This window comes from Convolutriloba macropyga, unplaced genomic scaffold (genome assembly GCF_964194025.1).
Source record: "Convolutriloba macropyga unplaced genomic scaffold, txConMacr16.3 SCAFFOLD_5390, whole genome shotgun sequence".
NCBI lineage: Eukaryota > Metazoa > Xenacoelomorpha > Acoela > Convolutidae > Convolutriloba > Convolutriloba macropyga.
This window is the reverse complement of record NW_027451143.1, coordinates 1-17,013: the sequence shown is the minus strand read 5'-3', so window position 1 is coordinate 17,013 and position 17,013 is coordinate 1. Positions and strand designations below refer to the sequence as shown.

General features: G+C 34.5%; 1 protein-coding gene across 1 annotated transcript; it reads right to left on the bottom strand.

Annotated features, from left to right (window-relative positions):
• Positions 1-221: 221 nt before the first annotated feature.
• LOC142356428 (neuronal acetylcholine receptor subunit alpha-7-like) lies at positions 222-15,230 on the bottom strand (the record flags this gene model as incomplete). Its single annotated transcript, XM_075408341.1, has 5 exons — positions 222-336; positions 650-792; positions 9,555-9,749; positions 12,673-12,761; positions 15,048-15,230. Coding segments are annotated over 5 exons (725 nt in total), but the record flags the coding sequence as incomplete, so codon positions are not given.
• Positions 15,231-17,013: the final 1,783 nt, after the last annotated feature.

The window sequence follows — 17,013 nt, the reverse complement described above, 5'->3', positions numbered from 1 at the left end:
TTCAGTTATTGAATTGTTGTAAGCTTATTTGAATCAAACCCGCCTACGATCTTTCAATGTCTTGGTGGGAGGGGGGTTGCTCCAAAATTAACGCATGCAACAATGTTAATTTGAAAGCCACAATGTACATTATACTGCAATTTGTCATCTTTGATTACAAATTACTATCTCATTTTCGACAAACAGCAAATTTTCGCAAGTTTCATATTGTGATAACTTACGTTTGAGAACAGTTTTGTAGATGCTTTTGAAGTCGTTGAAGAAGTAGTTGGTGATTGTGCAGTTGTAGATGAGAGATAGACCAATCAGGGCAATAGTTATGAGGAAATATCGACCTGAAACAGACAAAAAACGAAAACTGAATTCATGTGCTCACTAACGTCGAGCACGCAAATTCTACAGACCTTAATTCGAGAATATACATCAGCGTAAGTGACATAAAATACGTTCACGCCTAATTTCGGCGGTGCAGGTCATTTTTTCAAAACTCATTGCCTTTTAGAAAAGGTTGTGTATCTAAAGCCATCATAAACACCCCAACTATTACAATAATTATTTCAGGGTTTTTCTGTAAGATCTTTGCCCGAAACAACCCCCCCCCCCCATTGATAGTTATGGTCTTCATTTTCACCGGGCACTTGACTTACCAAAGAGCTGGGAAAAATTCTGAAGACGTCGGAAGGATGCTTGACAAGATGAGTAGATTGACTACTTGAGCGAGCATAATAGTGATTGCCAGGCTGCTCTTTTCACCAGACTCAACCGGCAGAATCACTGAGAGTACGTTCAGGACTGAAAATGAATCATGAAGGTGAATATTATCAATTTTCATATAAGAAACTCAATGACATAAATTGATCGCTACGACTTCTCGAATTGAAGAACCCGAACAAAAGCGACCTTATCTAACCCAGGTTGAGGTCCCAGACGGAAGCAAGTATGTCCAGACCGAAGATGAACGCACGAGGGGGGCGTCGTGCGTTTCAAAATTACATAGTCTGGAAACATCGAAAAACGCACGAAAGTCTGAACATGAACGCACGAAAGTCTGTCGAACGCACGAAAGTCTGGACATGAACGCACGAAAGTCTGAACATGAACGCACGAAAGTCTGATGAACGCACGAAAGTCTGGACATGAACGCACGAAAGTCTGAAACATGAACGCACGAAAGTCTGGACATGAACGCACGAAAGTCTGGACATGAACCCACGAAAGTCTGGTGAACGCACGAAAGTCTGGTGAACGCACGAAAGTCTGTCGAACGCACGAAAATCTGGACATGAACGCACGAAAATCTGGACATGAACGCACGAAAGTCTGATGAACGCACGAAAGTCTGGTGAACGCACGAAAGTCTGGACATAAACGCACGAAAGTCTGGTGAACGCACGAAAGTCTGGACATGAACGCACGAAAGTCTGGTGAACGCACGAAAGTCTGTCGAACGCACGAAAGTCTGGACATGAACGCACGAAAGTCTGAACATGAACGCACGAAAGTCTGATGAACGCACGAAAGTCTGGACATAGGCACTTTCCGTCTGGGACGGTCTGGACATAGGTACTTTCCGTCTGGGACGGTCTGGACATACTTGCTTCCGTCTGGCACCTCAGCCTGGGAAGCCTAAAGTTTTAGATGTGAACAGAGTTTGTTTACTTTCTTCGAACATCGTCAATTTACAATTAGATATAAAAAAAGTTTAGGCGTAAAAACAAGATAAGTAAAAAAAACATCAGAGGAGAATTTTTTTCTACTGTGATACAATAGTTTCATTGCAAAGGTTTGGTAGTTTTATAGTCTTCTCAGACATAATTGTTTATGGATACTAAATTTGATGGCCACTGCCAAAATATAGTCCTGTCTACAAAAACTTAGATATAATTAATTGTCAAAAAAGTAAATTTTCAAACGATTTGTTTCCTGAAACTGATTTTTATAAAGTTAATTTTAAAATTAGGATTCGTATTTCAGGCTACAAACAAACGCTGATTCAATCTCGCTTCTATAAGAATCTACGTCGTTTGCTTATCTCAAATATAAGCGGTGAACACATATTTTTGAGAAAAAAAATGAGAACATAATTAGTAAAATGGTCATTACTGGTTGAAAATACCTTCAAACAAAACAAGATATTAACAAAGAGGCTCGGTAATGTGCGTACGCACACAAGGTTCCGACCCCGCTCATCTACATTCTTGAGTTAATTGACTACCAAATGATAAAGAGATAGAAATCTTTCACAAACATACATATCGTTCCATAAACAGCTAATCGAATACAATAATGCCCCCCTAGAGTGCCGATGAACGTTGTTGATAACAGGACTACTAGAAAGGACAATAATAAACATCAAACAACAAAAGTTATCTACGGCCCAAACTTGATGTCTATGATTAATAAATTAATAACAAAATCAGACTCGGATCAGATAAAACTTAAACGAAACCATTTAACCTATACTTTATTAGAAAATATATGAGATCTGTCCTCAATGCGACTGGTTAACGAAAAGAGCAAAGGGTTGTGAAGTTTAAAAAACGTTTCCATTTTGAAATCAAATAATTCTAGTTCTTTTATATATCCATAGGAAGCAATTGAGACTTGTCATTATCCAATATTCAATTGCGCAAAATTTTGAAGCCAATGTAATCAACGATCTTTGTTATAAATCAAAAAGAAAACAAAAATCCTGTAAAATGTACAAACAAAAAAATCTCAAATATTTTATGAAATTTGGTAGTAACGGTAAAAACAAAGCGCAGAAACAAATGTTTGAAGCAAAAACCGTTAAAGAGACCAATTTACAGTTCACTGGAAGTGGGTTGTGACCTGTGTTTACATAGACTGAGCTAAAAATTGACCAAAAAAATTATTAAGTGAAATTCGAAGCTCGAAGACCCAATTTTGTTTTTGAAAACAAGTATTCAAAATAGTCAAAACATACTTAAAATATCATCAAACAGCTGTTGATTAAACTGCTATACCTCAGGAAGCCGCATGGGCCTATTACTGATGTGACTAAGTCACGACCCTACAATAAAACAACAAAAACATAAAGAAGCCAAAACTCCATACAATATTACGAGATCACGCTGTTGAAGGCACTATAAATATATGATGATACCCGCAAGAATTGTAATTGTCACCTTCTCTTCATTTTATTTAAACATCAACGAGCTTTCCTTATATAAAGGACTAAGAGCAGATGACAACAAAAAGAAAACCAAAAACTTTACAGTGTAGAGATCTCGACATTTTTTGTGAAATTAATGGCCGAAGCATAAGGTCACAAAGTATAACCAAGAGCAAAAAAAATTTAATCAATAAATTTGATTGAGAAATCTAAACAGTGAGATTGAGTATCATGGTTACAAAAATGAAAACAGAATGCATACAGTTAAAAAACATTTTTTCTTGTTTCAATTTTGAAGTCCTTAAAACAACAGCTCTAAACTGAAATCTTTAACCAGGTTAATTGATACGTCCTGGGTAAGCACTTGAGACCTATCGATATCGGGCGTATGGCGTACAACAACAACAACAAAAGACAAACATAGGCAAAAACAAAAAACCATTTAATTTTTGCGAGATAACTGTGTCTCAGCCCAAAAAGCATAAACTTTGTATCTAAAACAATTAAAAAATTTAGATAAGCTTTTTTTACAACATTGTGCATTTTCCCTGTTCTGCTCTCCTTCAATTTGACTTGTCAAAAATTTGATACTTTGACAAAGAAACAAAATGAACTCATAAAATATGCAAATATGCTTTAGAATAAAAAATGAAAACGCCTAGTATAAAAACAAAGACACCATTAGTTGAACAAAAAACCAGAACGAACATTAGTTTATAACCCAACGGAACTCATTTTTTGTTTGTTTTTACTGAGACTGCGACCAAAGTTGTGAAAAATAAGTTAAAATAGTGGCAAAAATCAAAAATTAACCGATATTTTCTTAAAACCATTATATTCAAAGTCATAACAGACATTGGATAACAACAGAATAAATTGTTTAGATTAAATTATATCTCTTAAAAAATAAATGGATCCATGACTGTGGACATTAAGTTATTGGACTACAAAAAAGATAACAAATGAAAGTAAAATTCAAGATGTACAAAAAAAATTTTTACGAAAACAATTGGTCAGAACCACAAAAACCATGAGCTTATTCTGAAACCGTAATATAAATGGTTGGGTCTTGCTTTTCTTAAATAGTAACTGTCATTCATTTGGTTTGAATTTTTCATAAGTAAAAAAAAAACGTTTTACTTAGAAAAACATTACCATTAACATCTTTAATTTTTGTCATAAGAATCCATGGCGGGATCAAGATCAACCCAGATTTGATCTTGATGTGCGTCTAATAAAGCACTCAATTGTTCAAATGGTTGCGAAATAGATCAGTGTTTCAACAAAATTTCTCAGTTTGTCAAAAATAAAAGGGCATTTTGTATAATTATCGTGTTTTAATTTGCAAAAAACTGGCGAAATATTAATTCCAGAAGACTCTAATAGCCAGCGGCTGTAGAACTAGCTCGTTTTTTAGCTTAACAAGAAGATGGCCGCTGTTTTAAGGTATCTATGTCCAGCAAATTTAAAATAAGTGGGCTAAAATAGCAAAACAGTCGAATTTTGAAAATTTTAGCAAAAATTCAGCCCAAAAAAAACTCGGATCGAAGATTTCAGCAACCCTCCTATATCTTTTGAGTTAAAACCAATATTACTACAGTAAAAAGTTTTAACAGATTTTTTAAGCAAAATTGACGAAAAGTAGGTCAAAAATACCGAAAATTTGAATAAAAACAGCCTAATTACGTCAAATATTCACAAAACTTGAAACCTCGATACTTCCCTATGAAAAGCAAAAATTGAAAAATCTTTTGAATTCCATATTCTACGCTGGAGAGGTTTATTATTGAAACCACTCACAACTCTCTACGATGATAATATCGATCGGCCAAAATTGTCTGAACAAAAATAATCCATTTGAGTATATAATTCCTCCTCCACTAAAATGGGTCGGAACATTAACTATACCCGATGACGCCCTCTGATGATTGTGCGTTGATAATTGGAATAAAACATGCACTATTAACATCTCCAATACCAACATAAACTCCTTTATTTTGACTTAATAGATGATGAATCAATTGGCGCTTACAGATGAGTAGCAAAAATTGATCACTAGGTTTAATGCGGGACAAATTCCCACTTTTTGGGGAAACTTTCAGCAGGATAAAAATCTAGTTTTCTAGATTTTGAGTCAAGTTCAGCACTAAACGGCACGACATACGAAAAAAATGGACAGAGTAATGATACTATTTTTTTGTTTTACAAGAAGTTTATTTTTGATCCGAACTCTTCCTGTTTAATATAAGTGTTTGGGTCACTTTTGTTTCGCAAGCGTTGAACTGCATAGAATGGTTTTCTATTTAATAAATAACGAGACGTTACTTTGATGGATCTTTTCTTCTAGCGCCCAACCCCCCCCCCCCCCCCCCCCCGCGCGCTTAGTTAGGCACCCCCATTTATAAATGTTTAAGCATGTTGTTAAAGCTAATTAATCTTATACGTGAACATATATAAACAATATGCATTTACTAAAAGCTAGCAAAGCTCTGGTTTGAAAGTATTACGTATTCAACCAAAATTTGTTGAATATAAAGTAAGCATAAATCAAAATTTCTGCATTAGATCATTTTTGATGTTATCGGCTACAATAAGGGCTGATTTTTAACAAAATTTTAAGGAAGCTATTCCAGTAGTGCGTTCAATCTACCTAGATACTCTTGTTTCAATGAAATGCAAATATGAACCTACAATTTGCGAAATTTTAGATTTTGGGGGATGCAAATTTAACGGCTATATAGGGCCTTTTGGCATACCCATTTTTGGTAAGTACAGGTTGTCTCAATTAGAAGATGTCAATGTCCAGACGGCCCCTCAGAGAAAGACTGCGCCCCCCCCCCCCCCAGCTTATGCTCTCTAAGATGAGGTACAAAACTAAAGGGACACAAACGAAAAACACTTCCAAGGTTTTTTTCCAAGGAAGCAACTACCACGATGAGGTCTACACCGAAATCATCAGTGATCAGACCAAACCAAACCCAAGTAACATTTGATCAGAATCTCGTGCGCTCGAAACTCTGTGTGTGCTCGAAAGTGCGCTCAAAAGTCTCCTCTGATCAGATTATTCTGCGGTCGACAGTCACTTCTGATCAAACTAATGTGCGCTCGGTTCCGCCTCCTATCAGACTCCAGTTCGCACAAAAGTGCGTCTGATCGGACTCAAATGCGCTCGAAATAGACTGATCAGAGAATGGATTTAAGCACTAACAAATTTTTTTATATCACAATAATATATTATCGCTATTGTAATATCATTGAAATGTATATTTTCTCTAAGTAAAGCCAATCTTAAGAATAATGAGAACATAAGGAGAAGATTGCTATCAACAAAAAGCCAAGTGTCGAGAAAAAAATTATATGGCTTTTTTGCAAGTTTGTGACTTAAACACTTTTCTAACATAGCCGGAAAACAGCCGCGAAAACAGCCGCGATAAACGTTTGTGACCTTCCTTGAATTGAAACAAATAAAGAAATGAGACAGAAAGATTGACCACCAGTCCTTTAAAAGAGCACCCGACTTTTTGGTTAGATTCGGATGGTCATTTTTATGAGACACATACGCTCTATTAAAAAAAAAACCCTATTAGAGCTTTATCAAAGGTAATATTCAAAATCAAAAACTCAAGACTCTATTACTCAAGAATTGGTGCATATACGTTTGGCACTACTTAGATGCACACTATTTGACTTTAAAACTTTCATTTTTTTTAGTGAGGTAGGTTGCGCAATCGACCTAAAAGCAGAGCAAATGACGTCACACAGACAAATTTTAACTGCAAAGCAGTAGAAATCAGTGAAATTGAAAACGTTTATTCCAAGAAGTCCGATAGACAGAACCATCGATGGAGAAGACGAAACTAGAAAAACATAGCAGGACAATTCCTGACGTACAGTTCGAAGAAGTTTCATTGATTAAACTAAAAACTAGACCTAGAACGGACTAAAAGAAAATTGGGAAAGCCATTTCTAAAAAAAATCAGATCAAAAAACAAAAAACAGAAACTGAAAAACAAAATGCCGCATGTGAACAAAAAATCACTAGCGAAAAATAGAAATTTGGTTCAAACAAAAAACTAGAATGAGCTAAGAATGAATTGGAAAACCATAAGGAAAACAATCCAATCCAAAAAATCAGAAATCAGAAAAAACCTAAAAAATAAGTTGCCGCATGTGAACAAAAAACCACTAGGGAGAAAGCGAAATTTTGCTCAAGCACCGTTTTCTCAATCTACTTTGAATTTAGAGCGATAGAAATCACGCCGCAAAACCTCTCGGATCGGCGTGACCAAAAATTTTACTCAAAATTGACTTCAAAAATCATGAAAATATGTGAAGAGAGCTTTAAAAATAGACAGCGCCCAAATACAATTCAAATTCTTTGAATTGTAAACTATAGCCGGAGGAATTTCGGAAAAAAATCGCAGTCATATCCTCCGGAAGAACCAGTTTCTCAAATTGCTTATTTCTCCATGCAGAAGGCATCAATGCTAAGAAAACAACGGTATTCAATCAAAAAATCAAAAGAAAATTTTCCAGAAAAAAATAATATGAAAATATATTGGAAAGTTTAATGCAAACTAAACCAGCTTTTTCATGCAATGAAAAAAGTTTTTGCAGGCACAAAAAAATCAGTCAAGCCTCAGCGAGCTTGCAAACATCTCTATTTATGGAGAAAAAGTAGACAAAAATTGTGTAGAAATTATTCTGTCAATTTTTCGTGAAAATGCATAGAAAGGGACAACTGTGTAGTTCGTTAAAATAAAATACTGCAATCGTTTAAAATCAAACTCAGACAACAATAACTTTTCAAGAAAGTAATTATCTATCAAAATGTTTAAACGGCATTTCACGCAATTTCTCAGTGCCGCACTGCCAAATGAAATCAATTAAAAACAAAATAAATGTCTTTGAAAGAAGTTAAGGTTATTTTTAACAACTGACAAAAACAGAGTTGACTAAAATTATAGGTGTCAAGACAATGATAGCCTGATGCATAATAAAATTCCGAGAATAAGGACAGAAGCAAAAAAAACATTAAAAAACAAAAAGTCTAGTTCTTGTTATTTGAAAGTTATATAACAAAGTTAAAAGTGAAGTTAATTATATTGCAAAACAAAATTATGTAAAATAATATGTAAAAAAATTATATAGCTATCCTTCTGCAAAAATAAAAAATTAGAAAAATTAGTTCAAATATTGGGGAAAATATATTGCGGTCAAAGCAATACAATTGTCAAAAAAATTGCAACTATGACGGAAATTTTGCAGAATCTCATGCACTCAACACCACAAAATCAATCAATAATAAGACAAAAAACTAGGGTCCGTGACCATTCACAAATGACCTTTTCTATTATTTAAATAAAAAAAACGAACAAAAAGAAGAAAAATTCCAAAAAAGATCCAAAAAACGGGCAAGCATGTGTACAATTCTATAAAACAAAAATACCTCACGTCACAAAGAGGCATTTAATACAAGGTACATCAAACGAAAATTGCGCCATATGCACTCATTTTTGAAGATTTGGAAAAAACCAATCCACTTTTGAGTCCAAAAATGTAGAAATTCATGAAATAATCCAAAAATTGACAAAAACATTGAACCAATGTGCCAATTTTGATCTTTAAACGCATTATTAGGCTCTCAAAAATATTGTAGTATCAATATCAGATGGCTACATATTCATGCGGCATCGAACGAAATTTAGTTCTACAAAAAAACTAAGTTCTAATAAAAAAATTTGCGCCAAATTAAAGAAAAAAACGGCTAAAAACTGTCATCTATATGCACCAATCTCTCAAAAACTCTTTTAAAAGTCAAAAAGTCAATCAACCAACGCAACTCATGAACAAAAAACTTCTCTCGCTCTAAAAAATGTAGTTCACATGGCAATTTTACTCACTTTCACTATTAGTTCAAAACGCCACCTGAACAAATAGAACTTCCGGCAAAAAAAAACCTTAAGAAAACCAATTCTCCTCTTTGAGTCGTAAAAACTATGATGCCCCCAATAATAGCCGCTATCGTATCGCGGCTATTAATAAAGAACGTCTTTATCTGCTGTTGATCAAAACGTTTTCAAAAGGGATCGGCATTTGATATCAGCTGGGCCCCTTGGTTCTAATCAACACCACTCGACTCTAGAGTCTCATGAGTCCCTGATCAGAACGCTGCTGTACTGTTGTCTCTTGGCAGATGCGATTACATTTTCAAGATTTGGTTTTTGAAAGTGCGCTCAAGACCCCTCATCCTATAAACCAGTAAAACGCTTGAGTCCGAAGCGAACAGAAATGGACATTTTTAAACCAAAGTTAGTCGAAGTAGGAAATCAATTCTTAATATAAACTGGAATTTTTATGAGTTTTTAGAACATTTTAATCAATTTCCTTAAATGAAGAGGGTGCGATCGATACTAACAAGTCAAGAGAGAGCATGGCAATACGAGTGTGTTGATGAAGAAAGTGGGTTTCCTCTTCATGTGAATCGTGTATCTGATTTGGTCGAACACATGTTGTTCTCCGAAGTAAGCAGTCCTGTTCATTTCTTTAATTGACACCCTCTCCACATCCCACTGCGAGTTACTCTCATACGCACTCAGTGTCATCTGAGTTGCTAGAATAAAATTGTAAACTATACAAATATATAGACCCCTTGAGACCTCTTTTGTCTAAACTGTACCCCCATCCTAATCGTAAACTTTTAAGCCGGGCAGCAGTTTATTTGTAATCAACGTTGAGCAATCACAGTCGTTTCATTCGTTTAAATTCTTTAATCAATTCTCATTGCGATAATGACCGTCGCATAACTTATCGATGAAATATCTTGTTCAAAATATCTTGCGCAAAATAATCTTTAAGAACATATGAAACACTGTTGAAACTACTTTGGATTAGAGCGTTTTTTGGCCACTCTATTCTCGCCGTTGTGGCTATATCAAGAGTGGCGAGAAAATAGTGGTGAAAAAAGTAGCCTAATAAGCTACACAGCAGTATACCCGGGACTAACTGCAAGCCAATATCAGTACTGGGCACGTCTAAATGCAAGTCTTACAATGCTTGGCAAAGACTTGCATTACATTTGAAAATTGATTGCCAAGTCAAAACCAAATTTTCTATTAAAAATTTCGAATTTTGGACGAATTTGTAACATGTCACAAAATCGGGGTTAAATTTTAGCCACTTTCCTGCCCGGGGTGCAACCCACAGCTGCCACGAACAATAAACTAGTACCGCGGGGTTCAGAGCAGCTCAGATTAATTGGTTTGTAGCCTGTTTTTAGTCGTTTTTAGCCGTTTTCAACCTGTTTTTGACCCGAAATCCACATAGATTAGCACTTTTATTACATCATCAGCTCGTTGAAATATCAGTTTAGAATCACGGAAAGATCGTGAAACATTCTGTTACAGTCCTTGCTCTCAGCCGCGGACAAATTGTTCGCAGTACAATGGCGGTCCCCATCCGAAATGTAGAAATGTGGAAATGTGGAAACGTGCACGTCTTAGCCAAGACTTGCATTTAGACGTGCACGCTTTGGCCAAGACCTGAATTTAGACGTGCAGGTCGTAACTGAGACCTAAATTTATACTGGCAAGTGTAAAAAAGACAAGATCATTGCTCTGAATCAGTACTGATGCAGGACGTGCAATTAGACGTGTCGAGTACTAATACTGACCGGGCGTATGGCCTGGTCGAGATAAGCGGTGCAACTACTTTAATTGCTACAATAGTTGCTTAAAAACATTATCACAGAGTTTCTTCGCCATTCAAAGTTAATCAACAACTTGGCTTGGCCTCGAAGTTTCTTTAATTTCGGATAGCAATACCAAGCGCAATACCAAAATATTTAATTTGCACTGTTTTGTCTCAGATTTTAAAATTAAGCTAATAGGGTGGATGCTTTATATCTTTTTTAACGAAAACTGCTCGCCAATTAGCCAAAAAAATGTTTTAGAAAAGCTTTTCTCCACAACATAACTTTGCCAGGCCTCCCTTAAACTGAAAAAATTAGTTTTCCATTTATATTTTTTCCCGAATGAATATAAAAGAGTAGAGATAGGAAATATAAAAACAAATTTATCTCTTCAAATTAATTTTGATACAGGTCGCCACTAAACAAAAAATGATCTTTCAAATTTACTTTCTCTGGAAAAACATATAAAAAGTGAATAGATAATTTCAATTGTTTAATTAGCTTCTCAAAATACACTCAAAATTGTTGTCGATTGTTGCCAATAATTTTTTTAAAAAACATTCCTTTTTCAGAGTCTAATGTTTTTTATCCAAAATTTTCGAAAGGAACAAGATGAGTAAAATGATTAATTGTTCAATTTAATTTGAACTTTAGAAGATACAAATTGGGGGACAAATTTGACATATATGTCTCTGGTGCTTTAAAAGCATAACAATTAATTCACCCTTTTTTTGCTTTTTCACGCTAATTTGTGGTTTGTTGTCGCACTGTAATAGTAAACGAAGCGAAAAAGCAAGTAGACTTGAAGTGCGCGACTTTTTTTCAAACTACTTTTAAAGCAGACTGAGAAATTACTCGTTGAGTTTTGAGTATTGCATGTTTTTGTTCATTTTTCTTATCATCTAATGGTTTTTCTTCATTTTTCTTATCATCTAATGGTTTTTCTAATTTTGTTCAAGAGCAATTAACAAGATTGAGATGATCAGGAAAAAAAACAACTTATCACAAGCATATTTAAATTTGCGCAATTATTCAAAATTGCAAAAATAAAAAGAGGACAGAATAGACTAGTTAAATTACAGACTATTCCGAACTTCAATTGCAAGTCGATTTCTATCAGATAGGCAAACTGATCACAAGATAACAAAAACGTAATGATCAACAAAAAAAATGAAAACCAATTGTCAGCAGTAAAAAATCATATTTTTGTCTGATTTTTCAACAATGTGTAATACTTTTTAACAGTAATTTTCTCTGACTCTGTAACAAATCAGAATCAATTGAAAGAAAACTGTAGATAAAATTTGAAAAATGGCTATTCTTTGTTAAACTTTTTGCCATTTTCAAGTTTCACGATTGATTGTCTGTGCTCGAAAATTTTTGCTTGTTGACTTAATTAAATTTTTCTAAAAAAATAAATTTTTGAGCATTCTTCAATTTTAAGCTAAGGTATAATCATTGCAGAAAATTCAATTTTCAAAGTTTTAAGATAACATGAATGTAATAAACTCAAAATTAGGGCCAGAGATGCATTGAATCAGAAATCTAATGATCATATAGAGCTGCTGTCTTGATCAGCTGTCATATGGATCACACAGGCGAGTGCAATAAATTACGGCATTTTGATCAGTTAAGTAAGTCTGGACAATGGTTACGCAAAGATCTGATCTCAGTCACTTGACTTGAGATAGCTTGCCCAGAGATTTTATTCAGTGTACAGAGCACAGTAAGCCTAGCTTTCACATGCTAAATTTACCGTAACCAGGGGACGGGGTTATTGCATGCTCTCGCTCCGCTGAGCTAGAACTAGGAGGAAATAAAACTGAATAACTGCAAAACTATTTACCTCCACTCGGGTGGCGAATGTGGTAGGGTCCAAAATAGCCAAATATTTCACGTGTGAACATAGTCAATGACGTGTACCAGGGTCCAATGCTAAAAAGAAACGATCAAATATCATCGCAAAAAATTGAATGGGTTTATTCGGTCCCCAGCGATAGTTTATATTGGCAATTTATATGGGCGTGTAAATTGGTAATTATTAAAGTTAGCAACTTTTTCTTTATTGCCTGTTTGGTAGAAAAATGATTTTGAATTTAATAAATCAAAAAAAGAGATCTGTACAAAATTTTTGAATCATGATAGAACAAATTTTATGTGTGACTTTGACCCTTACACTGGAAAACGATTTTTGTACGGATAACATAACAATTCAGAGACTTAATTATTCATAAAAAGACGTAATCTGCGTAATTGTGATGATGGTTATTGTCTTCATAATCCGCAATCAGTCTTGCGAGGGACATTTATCATTTATCCAATTATCAATAAAAAAAAGTTTGTTTCATATTCGCTTGTCCATCAATCAGAAGCTATAAATAGATAATGAAAATTAGATTAGATCGGACAATTAGGATTGACAGTATGGATAATGGTGTGGTAAGGCAAGACGATAAGCAAACCAGCCAAATTTAGAAAATGAGGTCAATAAAGCTAAAAATTTTGGAGATAGCGCTATTATAGATTGTCGTTGGCTTCACTGCAATTACCGGCCCGCCGTTTCCGGATTACATCCCACGGCGGTGAAAGGCATGGCCATGAACAGCCGTCCACTGGGGCTTGAAATCACTCGATGCCTTGAAAAATTCATAATTCAATGCTTTGAAAAGGAAACAAAATACATCCGCTGTGGGATGTAGTTTGATTCCTTGGCGAATTGACATACATGATTTTAAATTAAAAATACTATGCACCATCTTGATTGTAACCGCCCGGGATTACCACCCAGAGTATTTCAGGACTGAACCTGAGTATCTCATGTAAAACCAATACTGAAACAGCTTATTTACATAAAATTTGGTCATTATGCCCAAAAAAAACAGAACAGCTATTCAGACTGTTCAGAATAATTTCAGTGTAAAATTAGAGTGTAAAAATTTCGAAAATGTTGAAACACTCTGAGCATGTCAGAAAAGCATGCCAAATGCATGCAAAATGCATGCATTTTGTTGTAACGACACGCTACCAGTTAAAACAGCTACATACATACTACATACTGTGTGCATGCTGCTATTTTCACTGATACTGGATATTTCGGGGTCAGTCTGGGGTGCGTTGTTTGTGTGTGTGTGTGTGTGTGTTTGTGTGTGTGTGTGTGTGTGTGTGTGTGTGTGTGTGTGTGTGTGTGTGTGTGTGTTAACGCGTTAACAAGGTATTAGTTCTGATAGATTACATAACTTTCCAGCCGGCCTAGTTTTCCTTCGGCTTAGTTTGCGTTGCCCGTGGACAAAGTGATGGTGATTGTTCATAATAATGGCAAAATCTCTTCACTATTTTTCACGCATTTTTGGAGATAAGTATCTCTGAAGACAGATAGTGACATTTATTTCCAATTTTGAACAAACAATTGTTCTAATTTTCTTTACTGTCACCGTTTTTCCTGACACTTTTTGTAAATTTACTTGATAAAAGCACAAAAATTGCAGAGCAGTAACCCTGCATGGTTCTTGGATACTGTTGCTAAACAGGTCAACTCGTATTATGGACAGTTCTGCTCGTACTGTTCTCCACTTGAAAAGACAAAACGAAAACGACAAGAAAATGCAAGAAATCTTTTCACAATCGATTAAAAACGAAGGAAAAATTGACAATAGTGAAGTTTTCTTCGTTTAAGTACGATACAAAGCAATGATATCGACCACGAAACAACGTAGAAGCTTACGTCGTTTTAGAGAAGATTTCTTGTTTAAAATCATAAATTTCTAGGGTTATATTAATGGATTCAATGGTCACCTACGTAGATAAATTCAGCAACACTCCAAAATGCTTAATTTCAAATCTTGCGGGACATTTCTGACCGATTTCAATCATTATTGATGATAGTTATTTTTTTGAATTTTTGAATTAACGAAATTCCATTGATAAGATCGTTGGACGGAGCCAACTTTTCACCCATCATTTAAACCCGATAGTCTTGTCCCTCTATTATTGGACTCAGGTTATAATTATTTATATAATTGACACATTTTACATGCAAAATAAGGGATAAGTAAGTTTGGCGAAAGGGATAAGATTTTGGGATGAAAATGTTTCCGGAGTTAAAAGAAGAAATGATATTTAAAATTGGGGGAAATAGCGGGAGTAAAAAAGAAGTTGATCCTTATTGGACAGTTTTTTTTGTCTTTTTTATTAGCGATCACAAAAATCAAGAAATTGACTCACTCGATGTGGCATTCTTGTCGGTCGAATGGGAATTCAGTGACGTCAAATATGCAGCGTGTCTTCTCTGTGAGTGCATATGGGAATATGACGAATGGACAGAAGAGACCACAGCGGCCAGTCTCTGTATACCAACAACAGCTCTTGATCATAACAGGACTGTCCCAGGATTTCTCACTCGCTACACTGCAACGACATAGTCATACACCATCCGCAATAAATTGTTATCACTGTGAACAAGATAACAACAGTAGCTGTCGGAAAATTCCGAATTTTGCACTTATTATTACAGACCCGTCTCAAAAATATATCCCCTTATTGTATAATTATTACATAAAATTTTGGAAATTTTTCTTCTTCTCTCACTCTCTGCTAAAGGAGCTCTGGAGAAAACACAAAAAGTTTATCACAAAATGACCAAAGCATGGATTTCCAAATCAATACATCTAATTAACAAAAAATACCGACTTGTCAGTATTTGGAAAAAGGAAAAACGAATAAGTCTCGAAAGCGTATCGGTGAATTTTGAAACGAAGTAAAGAGAGAAATAAAATCCGCAGATTCGAAAGAACAATTGGTTCACTTCAAACAGCCAGTAGCTAAAGATAAATAGAAGTAAATAAACACAAAAATTAACAAAAATGTATAAGAAAGTTCAAATCAAATAATCTGCACAACAAACCGGCTGTAAAATTAAATTTTGATATGTCTAACTTTGAAAGAAAAACACCTATATGAGTTCGAGCCAATCTGTGAGCAAATTTTCGGGTGCTTCACTGAGTGAATACAAAATTTGAAAAATCTTGAATGCATCGATTGTACTAAGTGTCAACAAATAAATTGACAACTGATCTTTGAATAAACGAACGGCGTTTAACCTTTTTTGCAAAAAAGTGCAGTAGATTTGAAGAAAAACATTTTAAAAATTAAAATTCATAGAGTGTTTTAATATGAGAACTTTTTTGTTAATAATTGATTAAAAAACCAACTTTTTAGGAAATTTTTTGAAAGCTTATTAAGATTATTTAGTTCAATTGGAATTTACTAATGTTTAAGGGAGCTAAAGATTGCACATGAGCATCAAAGGTTTGTTTCTTGCAATTCAATATTCTTGCTTTTTGGCGGGATTCTATTTTGGACTTGCATTGTGAATTCGAAACTACAACCAATACAGAAATCAACTGAATTAGTTATGAAATATCAGTGTTTAATTCCCAAAACTCTAAAAAGGATTTTTCTACTTGAGTTTTTTCTTGTATCTTTGCTAATGTATCGCGGTTTTGGTTTTAGTGCTATTTTCTTAACCGAAAATGCTCTCAACAACAGCTCAAAGACCTGTTTTTTAATGGTATTGGATTTTGAACTTTGTTTAAATTGTTTTTTAAATTCATTATTAGGGACAAAATTTGTACTGATCGGCTATTTTGATCTTTTCACCCAAGCAAGGAGAACAAGTCTATCGCATAGAAAAAAAAACGTTGAAAAGTTGTAAAATTTATAAAATTAACGTTGAATTTTGTGAAGTTCAAAATAGACTTATCAAACTGGTCCAGCTTCGAGATCTAAATGCAGCTTAGAGCAGATCTAATCTCAGCTTTAAAAGTAGCTTAAAATTTCGACTTTTGATAAGGTCAATTTTTGAATCAAACAAAGTTTGTTGTCAAATTAATTGTGTCCGGTGGGTTTCATATATTTTTTTTTACTTACTGCCTTTCACACCATAAACTTATTTTAAATATTTTAAGGGGTTTCTTTTATATGCATTTACTTTTGGTTGGTTTTAAACAGAACAAAAATTCGAAACATAGCAAGTAAAAAAAGTCAACTAACAATAACTTGCAATAACTAAGTAAAATAAATGGAGAAAGCGGTGAGAGTCAATGCTCATAATAAGATTAAATTATATTTCTTTTAAAAACGCACGAAAAAATGCACAAATTTACACCTTTAATCGAAACCACACCTACCC